This window comes from Trachemys scripta, chromosome 22 (assembly GCF_013100865.1).
Source record: "Trachemys scripta elegans isolate TJP31775 chromosome 22, CAS_Tse_1.0, whole genome shotgun sequence".
NCBI classification, from domain to species: domain Eukaryota; kingdom Metazoa; phylum Chordata; order Testudines; family Emydidae; genus Trachemys; species Trachemys scripta.
Window position 1 is genome coordinate 11,402,572 of NC_048319.1, and position 26,094 is coordinate 11,428,665.

Genomic DNA, 26,094 nt, shown 5'->3' on the forward strand with positions numbered 1-26,094 from the left:
GTGCAGGGCCGCTGGCACACAAGAGGCGTGGGGGGAGGGGGGCAGAGGGAGGGAGCTTGGCACCGGTGGGTGCTCTGCACCCACTAAATTTTCCCTGTGGGTGCTCCAGGCCCGGAGCACCCACCCACAGAGTCTGCGCCTATGGCCAGGACAGCAGATAAGAGCGCGTGGGCTCCTGCACATCCAGCACGCGCTGCAGTCTCCTTACTAGGCAGAAGGCAGGGGTCGTATTCACAGAGCCGAATGCACCGGCGTAGGGGCATAAGTTTAATAATACTGCGGAGGGCCCCGTAAATCCTAAGCATGGCCCTGGAGAAGGTGGTTCCTTTAGCCCAGCGGTTAGAGCACTCCCCTGGGCTGTGGGAAACCCCGGTTCCATTCTCCCCTCCGCCAGAGAGGGAGAAAAGATTTGAGCAGGGATCCGCCCTGTCTCAGCAGGGTGCTCCAACCCCGGAGTCCGGCCCAAAATATTTATCCACAGCGGGCCAGAGCGTGGGACTGACTCTAGCCCAGCGATGAGGGAACCCACCAGGCAAGTGGGAGACCCCAGGTCCATTTCCCCTGCTCCAATCACTCTTACCCACCATGGAACAGCTTCAACGGGAGTGTCCGAGGGAACCTCCCAGGAGGGTGGCCCATCACCCAGCGGTTGGTGCATGCTCTGGTGAGGGGGGATTGAACCTGGGTCACACACATGCCCCAACCCCTGGGCTCACAGTTAGAAGGCCGGCACTAGGGTCTCCTCCTCTGGCCAGGATTGGAACAGGACCCGACTGGGGAAGCAGGGTCCAAGTGCACCTATCAGAGCGGGGCCTGCATGTGACGTAGGGGTCCGAACACCCATCTCCCCTTGGCTTGGGACCCGCTCTGGGGCTCAGGCAGGAGACGGGCGTCCGGGTGCCTAGAGAGAGGCAACTACGCACGTGCCCAGGGGCAGGAACATTTTACGCCAGACGCGTAAGCGCAGAGGGAGTTTAGGTGGCTGCGGGGCTCGGTGGGAGTTTTGTGGATTTCGGGGGAGCCCGAGCTGGGCCCTATCTTGCATTATTATTACTTGTACTTGCCCCAGCTGAGACCAGGGCCCGAGAACGTGCACGTGTAAGCGGGGGAATGGTCACGGGAACTTTCCTGGGCTTAGACATGCCTCGGTGGAATTGGCTAGTGAAAGGATCCGAGTCCCCGCTCCCACTCCCTTTACCCAGAGGCCGGCCTGACCTCGAGGGCTCCCCTTCCTCCCTCCCACGCGGCAGAGCCCTCGTAACCCCAACAAGGCTGGGCCTAGGATTCCAGGGGGGGCTCAACCCCCCAACCTTGTCGTGGTCACTTTGGGCAGGGGCTCGGGTGTCCCCACGCCGGGGTGCTCTCTCTGCACTGGACGCTTCCCTGACCCACTGATCATGGCATACAGCTCAAAGCAAATACAATGTATTAAACAGCAACCAATTAAAAAAAATAAGGAAAACATGGGAAAGGTTAAAGGAAAACCCGTCACCTGCTCTGTGGCCCGGGGACGTCACAGCCAGCGTCTCTGGGATGTCAGGGCAGTTCACCGTCCGTTCCTCACGGCCCAGGCCCCTGCCCAGGCCCTGGCCGTGCTGCAGGGACGCTGCGGGTCGGACACTTGCTCTGAGGGTGGCCACACGCCCGCAGGCAGGTGGCAGGATTCTTCTTCCCAGCATCGCTCCCGCCCCATCGGGGTTACGATCCCCCTCCAAGTCTGGCCTGCAGGGCCTCTTGGCTGGGGGCGTCTCTCTGCACTTGGCCCGCTGCCCAGGGTCCCCCTCACTCTCCCCAGCTGCTCACCACACCCGGCTCCGGACGGCTCCAGCCCCAGCTCCAGCCGGCCTCAGCACGGCTGCTGCTCCCAGCTCTGACCTACTTCTTGGGCTGCTTGTCTGGTCCGGCTTTGCTCCCCAGATCAGCTCGGATCCCTGCTCTCTCCTTAGCTCGGCCCCACTCTGTCTGACCCAGGTAATTCCAGCTCACCCGGCGGATGGGACCCCCGGCCTCCTGACTGTCTGATTATCCTGCCCGCCCTGTCAATCAGGCTGATCTGGGGCATTGGCCTCTCCCCATTGTTCCTGGGGACTGTCAGTCTCAGGGTCCTGATTTCCCGTCGACCCTCCCCCTTTCTTTTGGTGCTGGGAGCTAGCAACCAAAACACCCCCCCCTGAGTCGTAGTAAGGGGGCTGTTGTCCCCTTACACATGGATTAAGTCACTCACAGAAGACTGTCTAGATCCGGGACTCCTTTCTCCTTTCTTGCATGAGAAACACAACAGGTAACAGCGCTGACATTTAAACGATCACTGGGCATCTGAGTCAGCCACCGAGGGAGATGAAGGGGGCAGCTCACATCTCTCAGGGCCAGTGTTCCAGGCTCTGTGCAGCCTCATCTCTGCATCAGTTCACCTCACCCACGGGAGCTGAGTGTTTCTCCACAACCGTGACAGCTCCAGTCTTGCTTGCGATATTCAAGCGAAAGCGGAGATTCTGGAGAGCCAGGCCTTGCCAGCGTGAGCGCACAGCGGCTGTTCTCGAGCGCTGAGGAGAGGGGGCGTTTGTAATGCCGTTTCAATTGACAGCGGCCCTTTCAACTTAGCTGGCGGCTTGTCACTAATTTGTCGCCTGCATTTCTCTGGCCTTGGACAATGAGAATTGGCAAAATCTGTTTCACTTTCAGGTTCTTGTTTGGGCCACAAATGCTGTTGGGGGATTGTGACATTCCCCTCTGGTGTTATTGGGACCGGGAATCTGCTAGGTCACTCCAATCCTCGACTCTGGGAACCAGGCTTACCCTGCTCTGCTGTGAGCACCCCCACTCCTGGGCTGGTCACGCACAGCCTCTGGCATGGAAGCTGCTTCTTGGATTGTGCAACCGAATGACACTAGCCAATATCTCCGGCCCCAGACACAACCCTAGGAACCTCCGTCTTGCAGTGCCCAGTTATGCCCGCTGGACGCTGCAAGCTTATGTAAGTTCGTCAATTTAACAAAGAAATTGATATGTACCAGTCTTGTTATCCCAAGGGAGTCTCGGACACACTGCAGACCAAACGCACTGCTTCGGGTAGAATAAACAGATTTATTAACTATAAAGATTGATTTTAAATTAGCATAAGTCAAAGCATAACAAGTCCAATTTGGTCAAATGAAATAAAAGCAAAATGCCTTCTAAGCTGATCTTAACACTTTCAACGTCCTTACAAACTTAGATTCTTCTCGCTACAGGCTGGCTGGTTGCCCTTCAGCCAGGCTCTCCCCTTTGATCAGCGCTTCAGTCGAGAGAGAGAGCGCATGGCAAACGTCTCTCCCTTTTATCATGTCCTTTCTTTCCTCTTGGCTTTGCCCCCCCCCTTCAGAGTCAGGTGAGCATTACCTCCTCGCAGTCCCAAACTACCCAAAGGAAGGGGTCTAACACAGGGGTGGCCAACCTGTGGCTCCGGAGTTAATATGCGGCTCCTTGTCTAGGCACTGACTCCGGGGCTGGAGCTGCAGGCGCCAACTTTCCAATGTGGTGTGGGGGGGGAGGTGCTCACTGCTTAACCCTTGGCTCTGCCACAGGTCCTGCCCCCGCTCCATCCCTTCCTGCCCCCTCCCCTGAGCCTGCCATGCCCTCGCTCTTCCCCCTCCCTCCCAGAGCCTCCTGCATGCCACGAAACAGCTGATCAGGAGGTGCGGGGAAGGAGGGGGAGGTGCTGATCAGTGGGGCTGCCAGTGAGTGGGAGGTGCTGGGAGCGGGGGCGGGGGGGAAGCTGATGGAGGGGGGCTGCTGACATATTACTATGGCTCTTTGGCAATGTACATTGGTAAATTCTGGCTCCTTCTCAGGCTCAGGTTGGCCACTCCTGGTCTAACCGATTCTTTTGTTGCTGCCTAAGCCAGTGTCCATTGTTCCTTGTAAAGCTGGCCTGGGTTTGTCCCATCCATGCCCTGACGAGGCGGCGTGAACTGCCTCTCTGCTCTTGGAGAGTTTTTGCCTGGGCTTGCTTTAAGCCATGAGGATACATTTTCAGCCTCATAACTATATACATGAAATTATAACCTATAACCTTACTGCAACATTACTGTAACAATCAATCACTATAACAACCATGCTCAGGGCATTAGGAGCCTTCCGAAGACACGCAACATGACAAACTTTGCATACCACACAATCATTTTATAAGGATGAACATGGGGGTGTTGGGTGTTCCCCCGAGGTACAGAGCATCACAGGGATTTTTAAAAAAAACAACTATTTTCGTTGATTACAAAGATGTGGAAAAAAGTCTGATCTCAGGATGTGTAAAATCTCACTTACACCAACTTTAAACATCTGAGCCCAAGTTAAAGGCACGGCCTTTGAAGCAGAGATGCCATTTGGCCTGATGCAGTGCTGACTGTCTTCCTGAGTCTGCAGACGGGCAGCGCGCCGCCTCTTCTGCTTCTGCTTCTGCTTTTCCCAAGCAGCAGTGGTGGAATGAACACAAGACTCCAATCCTATGGGCCGCCATGAAGCTGATAATCATGGTGCAGGCACTGAGCTGGTCACAGTGGAGAAAGACCCAGGAAAACTAGACTTGGGGAGGGCTAGACAACCCTATCTCCAATATTCAGGGATAAACAGGAGCTGAAGAGTCCATTGTCCTGAGCCTTGCATCCCCAAATCTGGTCAGTAAGTGTCCGGTAAGTTTTGCAAGGCCTCCATGGTTTGCACAAACCTCTTGAGCAATGTAGGGATCCCACCTGCTTCTGGAATGCAGCTGACTCTGGGGTTTAACTGCAGCCATTCAACAACCCCCAACACTACCAGCCAGGACAGGAAGTAGGGGAAAGTGCCTTATCGCCTTGTGTTCTATTGTTCTTGTGTGCTCAGTTCTATTCCCCTCCCCTGTCTAATACGCGCATGCCAGACAAGCTCACTTGGCAGCAAAACCCCTGCTGTCTGAGACACCCTGCAGAGACTGTTCCATGCTGGCTGACGCAGTTTACTACAAATCTGCCTCGGAATCGCTGCTCTCTCATCCCAGAACCCAGGGGCTGCTGCCAATGAACCAGTAGGGGGTGCTAAAGTGCAATGAGCTGAGAACAGCTTGGCGGTGACCTTGTTAACCTTGGATTATGGCAGCACCCAACTGACCCTATAGGAATTGAGGGGCCCCATTCTACAGCTCCCTGCAGAGCACGGCCAGCATTCTGCTGCCCTTTAGCTGCTCTCTGCCTGATGCCTATCGCTAGCTTTTCTGGATGGCTCTTCTACCCTAGAAACCAGTGAGCCACAAACCTGAGGGATTGTGTGTATAGTAAAGGAGACACTAACTGCTAAGGGGACAGGTGAACAGAAAGGGACAGGACACCACGGTCCCTGAACACAGCCCCGAAATGGGGTGCCAAAGGGGACTCCCAGTGGGGGCAAGCTTGGCCTGGATCCCATTGGCCAGAGCAGGGGAATTCCGGCTCAGCGTCCCTCTCCAGACGGCAACGAGTCTCTGGGACTGTCACCCGCAGGACGGTCCCACCTTTGGCTATGGGATCGGGACGCCGGCTCTAACAAGCAGCCACCAAAGGGCCAGGCCTAGCTGTTAGTTATGACGGCCCTCTCCAGGATGGCTTAATAACTGCCCCAAGCCCTGTGTCGCTAAAGGGAGCTAAAAAAGGCAGCATGAATGTGATAGGACCTGTTCCCCTGCCCCATGCATATGAATGTTCCTGTCAAACCCTGAAGGATCTCTTAACCCAGGACTTGTATTGGGCTAGGTAAGTGGCCCTCTTTGGAGGCGGCCATCTTGTCCTCCGGAGGCACGGCCAGACCTATCAGACCATCCTGCCTTTCTCCAGCTGCCCGCCCCCCAATAGACAGAAGTTGGCTTCAGCCCAGAAGTCGGAGGGTTAGAATCTCAGCTTTCATTAGCGGGCGAAAAGCCCTCCAATCATAAGGGTCACAGAGACACGCATGAACGTGTGAGTGAGCAGTGAGGTCTGAGAGCCTGCAGCCCGCCAGCCCGAAACAGGGCCTCTAAGAAGTGTGATGTGCCCCGTTCCTGGTACTCAGCTGTCCAAGTAATGAATCCTTGCACCTCGATGTTTTTAGCCGCTTCACTGGTGAAAGCACATGGAAAAGAAGGGTCACAGATGTGCCCTGAGTGCGGTTTCATCTTGGTGCCATGAACTGGTGGCATTTAGGAGACACCCCCATGCTTCCCCCACTCCAACTCTGGGAGCCACAGGGCCAAAGTGGGACGGGGCATGAGCCTCACCCCAGGGCAACACACCCTGAAGAGCTCAGGGGCATCCAAGCCTTTCCCCACGCAGCAGGAGGGGTCCCTCTCTCAGCCGGAAACTGTCTGCAGACTCAGGCATGCATCACTGCGGTGGTTCCACTTGGCTCACTTCCCCCCCCCCCCCCCCCAGGCTGTCTTTACAGCCACAAGGGCTAGACACAATTTGTTTTAAGTAACTGTTGAAACCTGGTCTGCAAACTCATCGAGTGGTGATAGAACTATTTCAGTAAGGGGAGGGGGCTTTTGAACCAATCAGGTTATGCTGGTACAAGCCCTAGTGTGTTATGCTGGTATAAAGATACCGTATATATAGCTCATTGCCCTTCCTGTAGCGGAATAAGCTATACATAGAAGCACTGCTGTACCAGTATAACTGTATACGGCTTTACACCAGAACTGTATACACCAGAACAGTTGTGTGTGTGGACAAGGCTCTAGATTCTGACACCATTTGCGTGACTGGCAGGCAGGGCCCTGGGCACATGCCCCTGCCTTGATTCAGCCTAGCTGAGCATCGCTTAGTGGGATCCCAGCAGAACACGCATGATCCTGTGTTTTTTACCGTTTTCCCCACCTGATCTTAGTGGCATCCCGTGGGGGGGAAGGGGAGGCTGGTTGGTGAGCAGGTTTGTGGACAGTATGACTACGCTCTCCAGTTCTAGCCCGGCCTCAGTTACTTCTGGAGCCACTTCCTGGATAGACTTATTACGCTAGAACAATCCTGGTTTGGTAGGAACGGTGAGCTGGGCCCAGGGGCTGTTTCTCCACTCTGTCTATGGCCGTTTGTGGCTGTCCATGCCCAGTGAGGGTGCTGCAAACACAGGGCCTTAGCAGGTGCTGAACTGGGTGCTTGGTGAGCTGGCCTGGTACATATTAACTAGCCCAAGTGCTGATGGGGCGGACCCTGGGATCTCCCCCTGCGTGCAGGGTATCCTGGATAACGTTGGGGGATTGTGAATTTGTGACACGAGTTGTGGGAGGGGTCGTGGGCCCCTTCGCTCTGGGGAACGAGGAAGGGAAGGTGTCCTGTGGGCCTAGTCCACAGGCCGCAGGGCTGGAGCACTGGGGACACACTCCCCATCATGGTGAGGAGAGGAGAGGAGAGGCATATCAAAGCGTGGAGGGCAGGAGCTTGGCTGGTCTGATGGGAGCAGAAGCAGGGCTGGCTTTAGGGGAGGGAGGCCAGAGGCAGCATGGCACGGGTGGGAAGGGGCTCGCACCATGCCGCTTGTGCCCGAGGGAGGGGGCTGCCGCCCGCCCTGTGCTGAGACGCGCGGAGTTGGGGGCGAGCCAGCAGCAGCCGGCGGCCCCTCTCCACACCGGGGGCCATTGCATCCCCCCCCATGCGCTCCTCCCGCCGGCGTGTGGGCCGATGTGCCAAGAGGCGGAGCCCGGCGGAGAGTGGGGGGGGAGCCCTGGGCTGGGGGCGGGCCCGTCCCCCTCCCCCCCTTGCAGCCCACGCCCTGGGGCGGGCGGTGTGGTGCGTGCGCTCCCGGCGGGGCGGGGAAGGGTGTCCCCGTCTCTCTCCGTGCGCCAGGGCGCGGCGCAGCCACTCGGTGCGCTCGGAGGCGGAGCAGGGGCCACCCGAGCCTTAGCAGCCGCCGCTTTCTCGGCCGCCTGGAGACACAAAGGCTGCGGATCTCGCCCCGGAGCCGGGCGAGGCGAGTGGAGCAGCTCCGGGCCCCCCGTTCAGTCCCGCCGGGGCCCCCCTTGGAGAGCCATGTCCTGCCTGGATTACCTCGCTGCCGAGTGCCTGGTGTCCATCTCCAGCGGGGCTCTGATCCACCCCGCCGCCGCCTCCAGCCTCCCCAGCCCCGATCCCGCTAGCAGCGAGGACCGGGAGGTGCGGGACACCCTCCGGGGCGCAGCCCCGGCGGCGGCCGGCTGCAGGGCGCGCCCCGGTTCGGCGCACTCGGAGAGCAGCAACTCGTCCTCGTCGGCCGGAGGGGGGGACCTGGAGAGCGGCTACACCACCTTGTCCGACGGGGGCGGCGGACCCCAGCGCGCCCCGCTGCCTGGCCACAGCCCCAGCCTCTCCTCCCCGGGCAAGCGGCACCGCTGTCACTTCCAGGGCTGCTGCAAAGTTTATGGCAAATCGTCCCACCTGAAGGCGCATCTGAGGACGCACACAGGTGAGGCCGCCTCCCCCACTCTGCCCCTTCTCCCGGCGTGGGGACCCCACCTGCCCCCGACTCTGCCCCCTCCTTGCGCGGGGACCCCGCCCACCTGCCTCCGCTCTCACGCTCCTCCCCCGGCCCCACTTTCCTCCCCCCTGCTCCTGCGCGCGTGTTCTTCCTCCTCCCCCACCCACGAGGGGCCCCCGCCTTTACCCACCTCCCTTCGCTCTCCCTGCCCCCCCCCTTTCCCTCCTGGGGTCCCGCCACCCCCTCCAGCTCTCCAGTCCTTTCGCATCTCCCCAGTACCCCATGCTCATAGGTAGGAACAGCCCCCCCCGTCGCTTTTTCCAATGGTGACTTTATCTTGCACCGATCTCCCTCCCTCGCCCCGGGAGCTGTGACCCGCCCTCATGACCTACCCCGGAGGCCTCCCTGTGGCGGGTCCAGGGTGATGTCACTTATTTTTGCTGGGGGGGGGGGGGGGGATGGTTAAGCGATCTGAAGTTGTGTCCAACTCCCCCCACCCCCGCTGCGTGGAACAACGCGACTTCATTTCCATTGGCCTCAAATCCATCAGTTGCCAGCCCCAAAGGGGTAGGAGCCCAGTCTATTACCCCTCCCCCCACCCTTCTGTGGGAAGGGCGGGGCTTGGACTGTCCGGGAGGCGTGGCCATGGCCTGTGACACGCTTCCCTTCCTTCTCTGCCATGCAACACGGCAGCTTTCTTTTCGTGTGCGTGGTGGGGGCCTGGTGCTGAAGTGTGCGCACGTCAGGTCCTGGAGCCTGCTGCCCTGTGTGACCCCCCCCCCCCGATCTCTTCCTTGCCCCTGGTTTCTGGGAGTAGCGCCCCATCCCTGGGGACCTCTGGAGGTGGCTGAAGCCCTTCGACTTTTGAAAGTGGCCTGTGTGGCTTGTGGGGGGGGCCTGGCCCGCCCCTGAATCCCGGGGCTGGCGCTTCCAGCACACTGAGTCTGTGGGGTGCAGCTGGCTCTGGGGGAGGGTACGGGGTGGGTCGCAGGAATCTGCATGGCCGCTCTCCATTGGGCACGAGGCTGCCTGATGCCTCTCTGCCTAAGCTGGTGGGTGGGGCTGGGAAGAGGCAGGAGGCAGAAATGGACGTGAAGGGGGAGGGGGCAAAATCCCAGGGCAGAAGCTGCCTGGTTTCCTGCTTCTCTGTCTCGCCCTGATGCACCGGGGAGGCCACTGCACCTGCGTTGGTGCCAGGCAAGGAGGGTGGGGCATTGGCACTGAACAGAGCAGAGGCGATTAGGGCGGGAGTGTCATTAATTCCCCCCCTCCCACCTCTCTTGTTGTTTCTAATTGGGCAGGTTGGCAGTATGGGGGAGGAAAGATAAGAGGCCCTTAGTAAGCCTTGGTTCTAGCCACAGGGCAGGGGCTGAAGGAGTGTCTGGGATACTGTTCTTAAGGATTGGTTCAGTTGGCCTTACCTGCGAATTCTTGGGGAGACTGAGGCCAGGTACTGGCATGTACCCACAGACCACCCCCGCGATGTGCGCTTAGCTTATATCTGCTGTGAGCTCCCTCACGTGAAACAAGCTGGCCTGATAAAACTGCACTTTTTTGCTGCTATCATAGACTCATAGAATCTCAGGGTTGGAAGGGATCTCAGGAGGTATCTAGTCCAACCCCTTGCTCAAAGCAGGACCAATCCCCAACTGAATCATCCCAGCCAGGGCTTTGTCAAGCTGGGCATTAAAAACCTCCAAGGAAGAAGGCTATAACTCTGCCTGTACGAGGGGATTCTGCCAGCCCGGCTGAGTCGGTCAGAGATCGCACCCCTGACCCACGTGGGGATGCTGGCGGGAGTCTGTTGTGTCAATCCGGCCTGAATGACCCCGAGCCGTGAGTTGTGCATGCTGGGCTGTCAAACTGGCCCCTTTTGCAGTGTTAAGCTGACACTTAATGTAAACGACACTGAAATATGTGGTAGGGGGTGGCTAATTGTTCGGATGATAGATATCGGCCCATTGTGGGTGTCTGGAGTCTTGCACCCCAGCGTTAGGAAGCATTTGGATCCTGGACTTATGTCTTGGCAGAGTTCGGATCTGGACTGCCACCAACCCAGAGGTCGTGAACGTTTGGGGTTATACAGAGACCCAAAGCAATTGGGCCCAACTCTCCTGCCTCTCACCAGTGAATCGGTGTGGTTATGGGGGGTCGAGAGTGGGCCTGCGGTGTGTCTGCCCAGAAGAGCAGAGGGTCTCATGGAGTCGGCAGCCTCTTCCCACAGTTGCTACCTTAGTTATCAGGCAGCAAGATGCCTAGCGTGAAACCTGGTGTCCCAGTGAGGCTGCGTGTGAAGCTCCACTCCAAGTCCTCGTAGGCACCATAACATGATAGCACCAGTTGGGAGCAACTGTCTGGAAATTCTGCTATCCGACATGACCCATGAGCCCTGCCTCGGTCAGTGGTGTACATAGTCAGTCGTGTGGATGCGGGGGTTGGTTTGGCTTTGCTGAGAGCACATGGTTGTCCTTTGATTTCAGCGTGGAACTGCCATGCTGGTTCGCTGGCTCCCTGTCACCACGGGGGAGGGGGCGTGGGCTGGACCTTGGGAATGGCCTGGCGAGAGACCTGATCAACAGGCCTCATCCTGATTGAGGTAGTTACACTGATGGTGCTGCACCAGTGCAGAGCACTACTGTCTCAGTGCGAATGCACTGATGTACGGTGATCTGCAACGATTCACCATACCTTGGCTTCAGATAAGGCCACAACTGCAATGAATTCTGAGGGCTGACCATATGCTGGATTAATTTAGGCAGGGTAGTAGCTGGCTAATGGTAATGTGCATATGTAAAGGGGGCCCTCCAGGGGTGTAATAGCCATCCCCAATGGGATAAAGCCTCTCCCAAATTAGAACCTGGAAGAGATCTAGATTGAAAAATCCCCCTGCCCACGGTAGATAGGAAATTTGCCCTGCGGAGTCTGGAGCGGGGACGTGAAGCCACTGGTCCGTGCAGTATTTGAGGCCTGGACTATACAGTTTTTGCACAGGTATAACTATGGGGACTATGCCGGCATAGCCATGCCAGGATAACCCCATAGTATAGACGCAGCCTACAGAAGGGGTTCTTCTGTCAGTGTAGGGCCCCCACCTCTCCGAGTGACAGCAGCTTTCTTCCTTCAGCCTAGCTGTGTCTACACTGGGAAATAGGGCTGTGTCGCTCAAGGCTGTGGATTTTATGCACACCTCGAGAGATGTATCTATATTGAGCTAGATTTTAGGTGTAGAACAGGCCCCGTGAACTCCATCCACACTAAGGGGCGTTGTCCCCCTTTAACTATGCTGGTGTGGTTAAAGTGGTACAGCTTTTGTGATAGACAAGGCCAGAGTTTCCGTGCATTGTGGCAATGCGGAGAGCCCTCCAAATGGGAACGCCAGCGTGACCCGAGGCAACGTTATCTTCCTCAGCCTGCAGGCAGTTGGGTCCAGTGCTTCGGGTGCAGCTCATAACTTTACCAAGTAGCAGCTTGCGAAGGGTGCTGCTGAGTTCTGTGGAACTGTCAGGAAGGCTGCCAAGGCCCTCGGGGAAAAGCTGTGAGGAGCCTCCGTAGCAGCAGACGGGGACTGGAGTTATTCCTGGGGGTGGGGATGAAAGCTGAGGTAGAATTCGAGTAGCAGAAGTGCCATGCACACAACCCCCTGTGCCAGCTCTGCCCACCAGCTGATGTATGGAGTGGGGGGAAGGGTACCTTTTGCCCAGCTGCAACCAGAACATGCATGACTTCAGATGTCAGACCCCTTCTGTGTTTGTGCAGCGCCTGGCACAGTGGGGTCCTGGTCTGCCCACACGTGACGGGGGCTGAAATCCTTTGCAAATCAGGCCTGGATTGTGGATTCGGAGCCCTTGAAAACTTGAGCCTCAGCTTGTATGGGGAATCTGGCCCTGAACTGAAGATCTGCAAGGTGGCCGGGAGCCAATAACCTGAAAGGTGGAGCCAGACGGCGCCTAGCACCCATGAAGTCACCTCATGGCTAGCCCCAGGCACTCACTCCACCTTGGGTAGAAAATAGTCATGGGCAAGATCTCGCTGAGGTGGACTCGAGTTTCCCGCTGGGAGGGACGCCCCCAGCCCCTGTCGGCCGCCTACGCCTCACGGGGTCCTGTGTCAGGGCAGACTGTGTGTGTCTCGCTTACCCCAAGCCGGCATCCCGGGGGGCTTTGCTCACCTGCCAGATTGGCTCTGGCGTGCCCGCGGAGAGGCAGCCAGACTCCGGCCCGTGGCATTGTGTGCGGGGCCTGCTGTCGCGTCGTCAAGGGATGAAAGGCCCTATTGTGGCGTAATGGCTGGACTCGGACGGTTTGAACTTGACGAGGCGGTGTGGTTTGAAATAGAGGCACTAGGAGCTGGGGCGCTTGGGGGGGGGGCAGCTCAGCACATCAGCGGAGCCTCCCCCCCCCCAAAAGGAGCGGCTAGAGCGTGGCTGGGCTAGAGGGTTCTTGTAACCTGAGCCGGTGGTGGGAGGGAGGTGGGGAGAAGCCAGGTCCCCTGCGGGTGGTGGGGGGCTGGAGCCAGGCTGCTGGGGGAGTTAGTTTGGCCTTTGCAGAGGGCTGGACCCAGAGGGTGAACTGCCAGGGATGGGGCAGCCTAGGTGTAGGCCCGCGGTGGCAGGAGGGAGCTCTGGAGGGGAAGGCTGAGGCCTGTATGTGGATCAGTGTCAGAGCCAGCCCTTTGCTAAGGCCTCTCCTCGATAGCACCCTAGTGAGTGGGAGATGCCCAGACACCGGCCTTCTGTGCTGGCGAGAACCTACAGAACAACTGTCCCCAGCATGGAGGGGGACAGAGACCATCCCGCTGGAAGTCCTTGCGTTTGGTCCCTGGACACCACGGTGACTCCAGCTTTCTAGAGTCCCAGTCCACTAGGCCACCCTGCCCCCTGTTTTGAACGCCCTGTTTATCTCTCGGGGCGCCCGCAGCTGCACCCCCTCCCCAGAAGCACAGCGTGGTTGGGTGAATCACTGAAGATCGTGCTGTGAGTCGGTGGCAGAGCCGGGAATCAAACGGAGGAGTTCTCGCTCCCAGCCCCCTGCCTTGTTGACTGTAGGTCCTGCAGGTAAACGAAGCTGCCACGGAGCTGCCTGGGATTTTCAAAGCCCCCGAGGGAGTTACTCTGAACTCCCCCGACCTTCAATGCGATGTGGACACAACTCCTGTAGCTCCTTTGCACGCCCCAGCCGCTGTCCGCGGCAGGTGGGCAGCTGGTACTTCCATGGCCGGGGGGATGTAGGAAGCGTGTGGCGATTGGTGGGTGCTTGTCTGGAGGTGGCCCAATTGGTACCGAGCACAGAGGGTGCCTGATTGCAGCGTCCAAGGGGTGTGGAATCTGGGATCTAAACTGCTTGACAATGTCCCCTTTAAATCCCTGGTGTTAGACTGGGCTGAACCGCGGGGGCTGGAGCTGCCCTGAGATGCCTGGGTGAGGCTCTGACAGAACCCGCCCCCGCTCCCTCTCCTCTGCCTTTTGACCATCCTGTGGGCACAGTCCCGGACGCCCTGGGTCTGGAGCAGGATTTGAACCGCTGAATGAAAGCACAGGGCGTGGGGGAGGGGGCAGCCTCCGTGCACCGGGAGGGCTGGCTGTGCCGCAGAGCCGGAAGATCCCGCGCCGCCGGAGCCGCTGTCCTCGTCTCACCCCGCTGCCGCCACTGAGCTCGCTCGGCGCTGGCAGCACAGATGGTGCGTGAGATTCCCCGGCTGCACGCGGCTCCAGGAGCCCATGTGCCTGTCTCTTCTGGAGCGCGGCTTGCGGGAGAGAGAGTTGCCTGCATGTGGCGTTAACCCATGGAGTTCCCGAAGCAGCTGCTGGCATTGCCCTGCCCACAGATCTCCTGCCAGGAACTAACCGTGCCTCTGTGAACCCAAAACCGGTGCTGCCCCCGACCCAGACCCGGGGCCCTGCCCTCGCTGCAGTTCCTGCGTTGAATTCTTGCCCTTTGGGCCTCCCCTTTCCACCCCTTCTAGAGAGGATCGGCCTGAGCTACAGTGTCTGGCCTGGGGCTCGGCCCTTTGGCGCCTTGCGTGAGGCTTTTTGTTCCTGGCTTTAATGTTTGTTTTTGCTCCAAGACAAAAGGGTTTCCCAGCGCCTGCACCCAAACCGTGCTGAGCTGGGCTGGCGGGATGAGTCATGGGGCAGTCCCCGTGCTGCCTGCGTCAGCCTCTCAGCGGCCCCTGAGAGCTGTGGGGGCGGGGGGGGGGGGGGTGCAATTACTCCTAGCGGGGAGGGTTGCATTGAATTAGCCGGGTGGGCTTGGTCTCACGCCCTCTGAAGTTCAAAGGTTAGGGCCTCCTCTCCGCCCCTCACCTGGGCCCCCTGGCACTGAATGACTCCCTGGCCGTAGCCAATGGGAAACCCAAGTGTTTAGCTTGGCAACCCGCGGGCAGCTTCGCTCACGTGGCAGCAGAGGCAGGCCGGGAGTGCGCTCGGGGCAGCAAGCCACGACTCAAGATGCCTTGGTCCCAGAGCAGCTCTGCTGTGACCTTGAGCGGGTGACCTCTGGGCCGCCGTCCGTCCCGCCCCTGGCTAAGCAGCAGTGGCATTTGCCCACCTTGGTGCAATTCAGCGTCCGTTCAGCGCCTTGCAGAGAAAGTGCTGTGCGTACGGGCTGGATGCGCCGGGAGGGGCCGTGGGCTTTATGCGGGTAGGGATGGTGAAATGAACGTGGATCAGAGCAGATCTTCCCGGATTTAGCCCCTTGCACGCTGGTTCTAAAAACTGTCCAGATCCCAGCACTGCCGGGGAACACCCCTGCAAGGAGACCAGCCCACCCTGCTCTCTGTTAGCGGCTACCCCAGCCTGTGTCCCCTTCGAGCCATAGCCCGCCGGCAAACCCAGCTGTAGCTGATTTCCCGCACCGCTTGCCTGTCCCCTGGCTTCCCCCTCCGTGCAGACAGCAGGCCCAGCGTGGGAGGCAGGGAAGGGGTGGGAGGTTCCGCCTGACCTGAGGAGCTTTTGACGCTTATGCGGAGCGATGGGCCGGCTCCAACCCCGCGCGGCTCTCCGGCCTCTTGCGTGACACAAGCTGTTTTCCCGGGCAGGGGGCTGGGCTGCAAAGCCCGGGGCCTGAAGTGCACTCTCCCATCCCCCGCTCTTGCCTCCTGCCCTGAGCGTCTGGCTCGCTCCAGTTCGAGGCAGGACAAGCGAAGCAGCTGACGCGTTGCGCTCGGGCGCCAGCTGGGGTCTGCCGGGAGGCGCGAGTGGGCATGGATTGGCAGTGGGCATTTCTCTTTGTGTGCTGGGGAGGGGCAGCAGGGCTCAGGCTCCCTATCAAAGGGCTTGCCGCTGGCGCTGGAGAGGCAGGGTCCAGGGCAGGATCTGAACTCAAAGGGACGCTGACCAGTTTCTTAGAGCTGGTCTGCACTGAAAACTTACATCGGCGTAGCTACGTCTACCCCGGGAGACAGGCGTAGGCAGCGCTGGGGCGATGGAAGAATTCTGCTGGCCCCGCTACTGCCTCTCGGGGGAGGGGGGGGGTTTAACCACAGTGACAGGAGAACCCCTCCCGTGTCTCCACTGTCACGGCGTAAGAGTTGGCATCCCCACTGATTCACACCGCGTGTTGCAGTCTTGGGCGCAGAGCAGTCGAACGCCTTTCCCATCGAGTTGCTGGGGTTTTCAAAGCCCGTCCCAACTGTCAGGGAGCAAAGCTGTTCAAAACACGGGAAGTAGTGGTATCCCTGTTTCACAGATGGGGAAACTGAGGCACGGGAGGGCCGTGACTTGCCCTGGGTCATGCCGGGAGTTGGTGGTAGAGCCAGGAATTCTTAAAGCCCCTCGCCCATCTAGCTGCCGCCCTGAGTCCCTCTTGTTTGGGCAGAATCTAAGCTGAGTAGAAGTATTTTAATGAGGAGGGTGAAGGAGCTGGGCCTTGAGAAGCGCAACGTGAAAGCGGTCAGGGGCTCGTGCAGGGATGCGAGCCTGGGAATACAGACGAGCAAACGAGACTCTCAAGGCATTCATTATTAATCCTCTGCGGTGGTGTTACTAATACAAAACTCCAGGCAGCAATAACAAGCCACATAATGCATCACAGGCGGGGCAGGGACCTTCTCTTTCTGTGGGGTGGGAGGGGTACCTACTGCAGTGGGGCCTGGCTAGGGTGACCGTATTTCCCAAACTGAAAACAGGACACTGTGCAAGGCTGGCCCAAGTCCGCCCCCTCCCTCCCGCCCGTGTGGGACCAGCCCGAGCTGCCTGGTGTCGCCACTCGCCCCCCTCAAAAGTTCCTCTGTGCCCCCGTAGCAGGGTGTGCTCCACTTTTTTTGGCAAGACTGGGCGTTGGGTCTTCAGTGAGTCACCTTGCCAAAAAAGTCGGGACACCTGGGATGGGGCTTAAAAAGGGGGACTGTCCCAGCCAAAACGGAACGTAGGGTCACCCTAGCTCCTGGCCCCTGATCGGTGCCACCAGGTTCTATTGTAACGCTCATACATATATCTGTTTAATTCGGGTCAATGATGGCAAAAGATCTGTTAGACCTCCTAGGCCCAGCTGCTACAACACGTGCTTAGCGTGTGAAGTCAAAGGGAGCCTGGTTAAGCTGCCAGGAGCGGTTTGCAGGGTCAGGGGCTACAGGAGTAAGCAAAGACTTTGATTTCGTTTTACCTTGAAAGGGTCCCCTGAACATCCCACGCTCCTCTGCCAAGGTTGGTCTGTGACTCACGCTGGCGCTGGGGAAAAGCTCTTGAAATTGGAGCTGCGTCTGATTCCTTTACTCGCCTCGCTCCTTCGCCCTGGGCTTACGCAGTCAGGAGAAGCTATTTGTAACCAGTGACGGGGGCCGCGTTTTCCTGTCGAAAACGGCTGCGTAAGATTGTGCCAACTGGTGATTGTGCAGTCAGGGGAAAGCCTCTCATGCGCGGGATTCACAGAGCAGGGTGATGTGGTTTAAAATGTTTCATAGTCGTAAGTGTGTGTGGGGGGTCTTGTCGCTTACCAGGGGTGAAGCTGTGAGTGGGGGAGGCTGTTCACCCCAAATCTATGCTGACTTTAAAACCTTGACATCCCATCATTCGACCAGTGACCGATGGGTGAAGTATGTTCTTTCTGATCTGTGGAACTCCTTGCCACAAGGGATCACCGGGGTCAAGAGTTTTGCAGGATTAAAAAAAAGATCACCCAGAGTTCATCCAAAGATACAAGAGTTTTGGCAGGGAAATAAACCCAACTCAGGGCATGAATTGGCTTCTAGCCATAGGGGTCAGGAGCTACCTTTGCTGGGGGCAGATTACCCCGTCACTGCTGAGTTTCTTGCTCCTCCCGCTGAAGCAGTTGGTGCTAGCCACTGTTTGAGACCGGAGACTGGTCTAGAAGGGCCCCTGATCTGATCCAATCTGGCAATTCCTCTGCAAGTCCACCTGTGTCATACGTTGTAGAAAAAAAATGTTTAAGGAAGTTTAACTTGGCCCTAGTTTCTGGCTCTGCAACTGTAGATGCAGGTGCGTCAGTAACTGTCCAACTGCACAGTGGTAACCCGCTGATACGTGGCATGGAGGGGTCAGACAGGATCGGACCTGAAACAGCCACGGGTCCAGAACGTGATATTCCCCTCCTGGGCCTTGGGACCAGTCTGCTGGGGGGGAGGGGCTGGGTGGGTTGAACCAGACAAAAGGCCAGAGATGCAAGTGGCAGATTGTGGTGGAATTTCGCTCACTACTGATCCGGTGACGATCCTGTCACACTTGTGATTGCAAGAACCCGGAATGGAGCCCGGGCAGATCAAGCCCTGGGTTTCTCTCAGCACCTCATTGCAAGTGGCTCTCGGCTTTGTCAGCCCAATTGCCCCTTGCACGTGCCCCCAGGAGCACATGGCCCTTGTGTCCCTGGTACTGACGCTCCTGGCTCGGTGGGGTGTCGGCTCTCTTCGAAAGACCTTCAGTCCGGACAAGCGCGGGAGTCCAGGCATGCAGCATAGTCTGCACCTGACCAGCAGGGGGCGCCCTAGTAAGAGAAGCAGCAGTCACTGCGGGTGGAGAGAGATTGATGAACTGGGGGCTAGATTGGAAGCATCTAATTAGTCTCTGGGGAGGCTGGAGCCGGCAGCATCTTAATCTGAGGTTTTAATTTTGCCTTCGTCCTCTCTGGGTCTGTTTTTTATTCTTGCTTAGGTCAGTTGCTTTGTGTCAGGATTAGGCAGATGGGGGCGGATTAGAACCAGAAAACAATCCCCAGGGGCTGGGTGGGCTTGGAGCCCTCGGCTGAGTCTGTCTGCTGGGCACGTCTCGTTCCCGGGCCTGGCATAGTCCTCACCGGAGCGGGCTGCCCGTGGACGGGGGAGGCACGGACTGTTTGTGTTTCCGGGGCCAGGGGGCATTGGACCTGTCCCAGCACAGCACCCTCTAGCTTCTCTCTATCGCACAAGCCCTGCTCCAGTGGCAGAGCCCAGAGCCGGGGAGGTGGGTCTGTTGCAGGAGAACTGAACGGCTTGTGACCCGCAGCCCCCCTGCTGTTCCGGTTCAGTGCTTCCCGGCGTCCCCAGTTCTACTGCAGGGTGGTTCGGGGACACCAGGAGCAGAGCGAGGTGCGTGCGGTCCCGGTCCCCTGGTATTACCACGCAAGCCGTGAGACGCTGATTGCAGCTGTCCGGGATCCGCGCTCTGACTCTGCTGGGGAAAAGGCTCACGTGGCAGAAATATCCCCAAACCCAGGGAAACGTGCTGTGTGTCACAGTCCATAATTAGCCTGCTGCCACCTAGCTGGGACACGGGAGATTGTTTTGGAGGGGTAGGAGTTGAAATGAATGATGAACTTTCCCTTTCTCTTTGCATCCTTCTCGAGCTCTGAGCCCTTCCCCGGGTCCGTCCAGGGACTCGGAGCTCACACAGTGCTCCATGAGATCATGTCACTGGCCTGCCAAGCCAGTTGCCCCTGGCTAGAGCAAATGCCCAGTACTTGGAGCCCCCAACTCACAATGCACCTGGGTTGTTTGTCCAACACTGTTATTGGACTGCTGTGTGGAACACTGCCCTCCACTGGGTGGAATTGAAGCTGCTCAGCTGTGTGTCATAGGCCCTATAGGGTGAATGGCTGGTGGAGATTCTCCTTGAGCTGGAGTGTTAAGAGCCTGTGCTGTTGGAGCAGGAGGACTGGGGGAGCCCAAAGCTGTCAGAGGCGGGGGGGCACAGGGACTGTCTGGGGAAGTCCAAAAGTGTTAGGGGTGGGGGTGTGGGGACTCTCTGGGGGAGTCCAAAGGGGTCGGGGCAGGGGGCACGGGGACATCCCCCCCTGGGCTCCTTGCTGTGTCTCACGCTCTTCCCCCCTCCCCCAGGTGAGAGGCCGTTCCCGTGCACCTGGCCCGACTGCTCCAAGAAGTTTGCGCGCTCGGACGAGTTGGCCCGGCACTACCGCACCCACACTGGGGAGAAGAAGTTCGCCTGCCCGCTCTGCGAGAAACGCTTCATGCGCAGCGACCACCTCACCAAGCATGCCCGCCGCCATCCCGCCTTCCACCCCTCCATGGTCAAGCGGCTGGCCTGCCCCAGCGACTCCGCGCCCGGCAGCCTGGCGGGGAGCCCCGTCGCCAGCCCTGCCCCCAGTCCGGCCAAGTTCCTGTAGGGGCTGGCGCTGCTCCGAGCGGGGACCATGTGGCACGGACCCCAAAAGGTGCCGCCTGGCCCAAGCCGGCCCGGAAAGCCATCGAGAGTACCCGGTGTCAAGGCTGCCCTTGGATCTGTGGGGCGAGCGAACCGTCTGCTCCTCCCTGACGGGGTCCTGCTCACAGGGACCTTCCACTCCATGTTCTGGGTGTCTTCAAGCAGCAGCCTCTCCCCACCTGGCTTCATGGTGACGTCCAGCATCCCTCACCCCCGGCCTGCGTGTCACAGCGGTCGGATGTCCAGTCCCACAGGCCGTGCTGCTCCCCCTGGGCGGCTGTCGAAGGAGCTGGACAGGGAGAAGGCTATGACCTTGCCCTGGCTGCCGCCAGCCCCTCTCCTGGGCAGGCTCCCGCATGGCGGTGAGAAGTGGCACCTCTCCGGGAACCCCCAGCTACCACGATGCCAGACTCTACCGGCTTGACTCATGCGGGGCTGTTTCGCCCTGGAGATGCTGAGGGGCAAATCAAGCCCTTGCCTCCTCTCTGGTTTACCCTCCTGGTGCTGGTGCAACGACACTTCCCCAGCAGGGGGCACCCTAGGGGTGGTTCCAACTTGCACCTTGGGGACCCCTTGACGAAGGCAGCTTAAACCAGGCCAGTTCTGCCTCCCGTCCCCGGAGGCCATGACTGCTTTGCTCTTGGGACAGAAGGCTGCTCAGGGAGGAGATGGCCGGTGGCTGAAGTCTCCTGCGTCTCCCACTTCCCCTCCCCTCTCCTTCTGGAAACCAGGACCTGCTCCCCTGAAATTCTCCCCTCTCCCTCCAGGGGAAGCCCAACATAGATATAGATCTATCCCTCCCCCCGAGGGGAATTCTGAATATTTATTTATACAGACTAACGCGCCTCCGGCTGCAACCTTGTGAGGTCTTTGCAAGTCGTGGGTATCTGGCCAGTGGACACAGACTAACTGACTGGGCCGTGGGGGGGAGAGGGGGGGATGTACCTTTCGAGTGACTCTCCGTCCAGCCCCTGCCATGGGATGGGGCTGGGCTTTTTAGACAGGAATCTATTTATGGACAAAATCGGTTTTTATAGCTGTGGAATCGGGTATAAAGGGGGGGTGACATGCGCCCCCGCCAGCCTCTTTGAAGCGGGTGCGGATTGAGTATTTGTCTACGTAGCATACTGCTGCTGGAACCCGGCCGTGTGCAGCTGTTTTAGGGGAAGCCTGGGCCTGCATTTCGGTTCTTGGTGATTTGGGGGGGGGCGCTGCGGATTTTCCTGAAAACTTGTAATTTAATTTTTTTTTCCAGAGAGTTCTCAGCACTTTAAAGACACAGGGGACCCCTTTGAGGTGGGTCAGGTGGGGCACCCAAAAAATCACTAGTCACTGCTGGAAATATAGGGCCAAGTGCCTTCAGTCCATCGAAAGCAGGCCTGTCCCAGAACAGGATCAGAGTGGACTCGTTTATTGGTACAACGGCGGTTACATAGCAGCCTTTCTCAGCCACGTGGGCTGCTCCATTTGATTCTGCTGCAAGTCGCTGCACTGAAGTCACTAAGGGTGTGTCTACACTTGGGTGTCGACTCCACCTAGGCCGGGGTTCTCCTGTCGGCGTAGGCAATCCACCTTCCCGAGAGGCGGTAGCTAGGGCGACGGACAAATTCTTCCATCGTCCTCGCGCTGTCTGCACCAGCTTAACTGGTTGGTCAGCTTAACTACGCCGCTCAGGGGAGTGGATTTTTCACGCCCATCAGAGACGTAGCTGTGCTGGTGTAAGGTCCCAGTGTAGACCCAGCCCTGAGGTAGGTCAGGGCTGCGGTGCAGTAATGCCCTTGGTTTAGTCAGCTGCGGGGATTGAACCTGGGACCTCTGGCTCTAAAAGCAGTGAGTGTGTCGCCTGAGCTAAGAGCCCAGCTCCGTTAGTTCTGTCGCAGTAGCGGACTCTGGGGTCTGACCACTAGAGGGGGACAAGGCGCTACCCCGCGTTGGCGTGGGTGATGCTGATTTTATAGACGTGGGTGTTCTGCCTGCGTTGGGGATAGGCCTGGCCGCTTGTGTGCAGTGCCGTGCCGCTGGCCAGAAGGCTGAACATCAGCTTTCCCCACAACACGTGAGCCCAGGCCGATTGGCCTTGGTGGAACGAGTTTGATGGGTCACAGGCAGTTCCTGGGGTCCCGCTGCCTACGTAACAAAGCCATCGGCGTGGCTGGCATGGCTCTCCCCTCCTGCGCTGCCCCTACCAATGCCCACGCCGCACCTGGTATGGGGATAGGCTGCTCCACGCCCACGCCTCTCTCAGTCCAGGCGCGCTTTCGATCAAGAAGCAAACCCCCTCCCCCAGTGCTTTCCCTGGGCTCTCCGGAGAGAACCTTGCCCCCTGGAACGCTTCAGAGACGTGTCTGGGATGGGTCTGCTGGGAGTTCCTCAAGCGTGGCATGGCTGGGAGTTGGCCTCCTTTGCCCCCTCTCTGTATTCCGCGTGGCCCCCGGGTCCCAGCGCTGTGGGATCATTCTCCATCAGACTGTCTGCAATGGCCCAGGCCGTGGGACTGTCTCGAAGGAGCCGGCAGCTTGCTGGGATTGGGAGCCAATCTGGCAATGGCCAGGATTCCGGCGTCAGAACTTGAGGACTGTGTGGAGCTCCTCTGGCTGGACCTTGTTTCTGGCCTCCTGGACTGGGGCACAAGAGCGCTCAGAGCGGCCGGGAAGAGATGCCAGCCGGACCCCGGCTCCGGGAGCAGTGGCTGCCTCTCGGGGCGGCTCGCCAAAGGCCACCTTGGGTAGAATACACTGAAACGTACTGCATTAGCCAGCGGGTCCCTTCTCACGTCAGTGTCGTGCCAGGGGGCTCGGCGTCCTTTCCTGCCTGTGCCCATCACAAACTGACTGGCCTTTGGGAGCTGCCTGTCTCTCTCCTGCTTTCATGGCTGAAGCTCGAGGGAGATCTGTTTCCAGCAGGAACTGTTGAAGGAGCTCAACATTTTCCACCAGCTGGTTCATGCAAAGGTGTCGCTGGGTGACTATTCTCTGGGGTGGTCCCAGGGCCCTTGTGATGGGGATACGGCGGGGGGGGGGGGCTTACGAAATGGCTAAGTGGGTGGAGGAGGAGAGGAAAGCGTGGGGGTAGTTAATGGACCAGTGAGGAGAGGGCAAAAGCAGGTGATCTAGAGGGCAAAAGCAGGTGATCTAGAAACAACCTTTCAGGAAGGGCTCCATGGCTGGGGCGTGAAGTGGTTAGTGGCCTGAGCTGGTGCGGGTGAGGCTGGTGTGTCCCCTCCCAAGATAAGCCTGGCGCCAGAGCAGTTCGGACCTAGCCCGCCTTAGCTGTGCTGCCCCAGTGCATTCTGGGATCCCCGATGCTCCTGCCCTGTAGTACTTGGTATCATTGCTGGAGAGGGGTGGGTTCAGGGGTAACTTCCTGTGTGTGTGATGCGGGGAGTGGGGGACCTGTAGTCTGGGCTGGTTTTGCTTAGTGTAGACGGCACCTGCGAAGACAGATGTTGGTGACCCCAGGAAGCATCGCTGAAGCCTGTGGGCTGCGCTGGGCCCCTGCTGGTCCATATGCATCCAGGGACCAGCGTACCTCAGTTTCCCCACCGCGGTGAGGGGTGGCCAGAGCCCTGAGCAGGGCCACTTGGTCCTCCCCCCCTCCCCCCCCCGAAGCTAGATCAGGAAGGGCCCTGCTCTAACCTGGACAGCTGGTGTGTGGCCCCTTCCAAGGATGGGCTCTGGCAGAGCACCGTGTTCTCGGGGCGGGGGAGGAGAGCCCAGCTGGTTGGGGGCGGGCGGAGGGGCCACTCTGCCTCCGCCAGCCGAAATTCCCTTTGCGCGTGTGAGGAGATTCTCTGTGGGGACTCGGCAGCTGCCACCAGCCCTCCCCTCCAGCTCCAAAGGGGGTCCTTCCTCCTCCACCCCCCCCAGCCTCCATGCACTTATTTCCTCCTTATTTATTACTGATTTCTCCCTTTCCCCCAAGGAGTTGAACTGGAATGGGTCCTTCTCCTCCCCCGCCCCGATGAACGGCTCCCCCATACGCGTTTCGGACTGGCTGCAGTGCGCTTGCCCCTCTGATGCTGTGGGTTCTCTGTATTCTGCCTCCCGCCCCTGGCATTTCCTTGGGGGGGGAGGGGCTGGTGGGTTTCAATGTCTTTATTAATCCAGTCCCTTTATCCCTGAAGCTTCCTCAAGGCACCAGTGTCAGGGAGGGGAGAGGGGCGGGGAATGGGGCAAACGCCATTGTCACGGGGGCACAGTCTCCTTGCAGCTGCTGTTCCTGGGAGCATCCCTTGCTAGGGGCCCACCCCTGCGGTCCTTACTCATGCAAAGCTCCCATTCAGGTCTGGGCCCTAGATCTTCCCCTCCCCCAACTTTCCTTTTCCCCCCTCCCATTTCTCTGCCTATGCAGTTGGATTCTGATCTTGATTACACGGGGAGTAAATCTAGAACTCCGCTGGTTCCAGTGGAGTCACTCTGGATTTACAGGGGCGTCGGGATCCTTATCCTGGGGGTTCTGCTCTCTCTCGTACTGCTAAATGGGAAGGGGGGATGGGTCCCAGTTAAACTGGAGAGTAGTTCCTGTATGGAAAAGACCAAATCCCTTCCCCTAGCCCAGTGGTTCTCAAACTTTTGCACCTTTCCAATAGCAAGCCTCTGTGTGCGACCCCCCCCCCCCCATAAATTTTAATATATTTAACACCATTATAAATGCTGGAGGCAAAGCGGGATTTGGGGTGGAAGCTGACCGCTCACAACCCCCCATGTAATAACCTCGCGACCCCCTCAGGGGTCCCGACCCCCAGTTTGAGACCCCCATACCTAGCGTAGCCAAGATCCGTCTCCACCAAGAGCAATCGAAAGGTGCAGGTTTATATCTGGGCTCCCCAGATTCCCTGCAAAGTGGGTATTTTTCTGGCTTGTGATTTGTCATAAGCGGGGCGAGATGGTTTCTTTTCTTACGAGAGGGGATAACTTTATTCTGTGTGCGTGTGATATTTATGCAGAGTCTCTTCTCTCTCGGAGCTGGAGTTGTATAAATAGATCTCTATACCGTAAAATAAAATTCTGCTGCTGCTTTTTTTTGGGGGGGGGGAACCTTACTTTTTTAGTGCGACTTTTATAGAGCGGTTCGGAACCACGACTGACTGGGTGACGAGGAGCCGGCTGGCGCCCGTGATTGGGAGCTCGAGCTTCGTGCTATCAGGGGGAGGGTGCGGGGGTGTTTGGAAAGCAATTCTTTGTGCTTTGTATATTTCGGCTGGAGGTAAAGCTGTTGATCGGTTCTTTTGTCTCCTTCCTGTCTTTTTAAAAAAAAAAAAATCTGTGTAGCCTCTGTTAAGTCAGATCCTCCTATCCTGACACCCCCCACCCCCAATCACAGGGGGAGAGGCCCGAAATCGGATCTGCTTGTCCCAGAGGCCCTTGCTAAGTAGATGTAACGAGAGGTGGCACCTTTTTATATGTGAAATTGACCCCTTAGGCAGAAGATCAACCATGTGGCTTAGGCTTGGTCTACACTACCCCCCTAATTCGAACTAAGGTACGCAACTTCAGCTACGTGAATAACGTAGCTGAAGTTCGAAGTACCTTAGTTCGAATTAGTTCGAACTTACCTTGGTCCACACGCGGCAGGCAGGCTCCCCCGTCGACTCCGCGGTACTCCTCTCGGCGAGCTGGAGTACCGCAGTCGACGGCGAGCACTTCCGGGTTCGACTTATCACGTCCAGACTAGACGCGATAAGTCGAACCCAGAAGTTCGATTTCCAGCCGTCGAACTACCGGGTAAGTGTAGCCAAGGCCTTAGGCTTAAACAGGACACAATTGGTGCCTAGGCCTTCGGAGTATTCAGTGGCTCGTAGACGCAGGATTACACACGAGAATTTCAAAGCTAGATCTTCCCCTGGCCCGGTCCACGCTTAATTTGGAGCTTCCTCTGTTTGCACCCCATCCGCCAGCCTGTACAGGTCTGCCTATTGCAGTGCATGACTGGGAGTTGAGGTCTATTCCCAGCTCCGCCCCTGGCTTGCCGCGAGATCTCAGGCAAGCAGTGTGTCTCCGTGCCTCAGTTTCCCCTCAGTACACTGGCAGCAGGGTGACATTTAACCTCATGCTGGGGCTATGAGGTTTCTGTAATGTTTCCTGACCTCCTCTGGTGGCAGA

At 58.3% G+C, this 26,094-nt stretch overlaps 1 protein-coding gene across 1 annotated transcript; it reads left to right on the forward strand.

Annotated features, from left to right (window-relative positions):
- The first annotated feature begins 7,762 nt into the window (after positions 1 to 7,762).
- On the forward strand, positions 7,763 to 25,437 carry KLF16 (Kruppel like factor 16). The gene is made up of 2 exons (XM_034755435.1): positions 7,763 to 8,394; positions 19,669 to 25,437. Exons 1-2 carry the CDS (start codon positions 7,983 to 7,985, stop codon positions 19,953 to 19,955), a joined length of 699 nt encoding a protein of 232 aa, XP_034611326.1. The 5' UTR covers positions 7,763 to 7,982; the 3' UTR covers positions 19,956 to 25,437.
- The last annotated feature ends 657 nt before the right edge of the window (positions 25,438 to 26,094 follow it).

Excerpts from the sequence above, each read along its gene's own strand:
- KLF16 (XM_034755435.1), top strand. The coding sequence starts at position 7,983 with ATGTCCTGCCTGGATTACCTCGCTGCCGAGTGCCTGGTGTCCATCTCC. Across the intron at positions 8,395-19,668 it reads GCATCTGAGGACGCACACAG|GTGAGAGGCCGTTCCCGTGC; the intron begins GTGAGGCCGCCT and ends CCCCTCCCCCAG.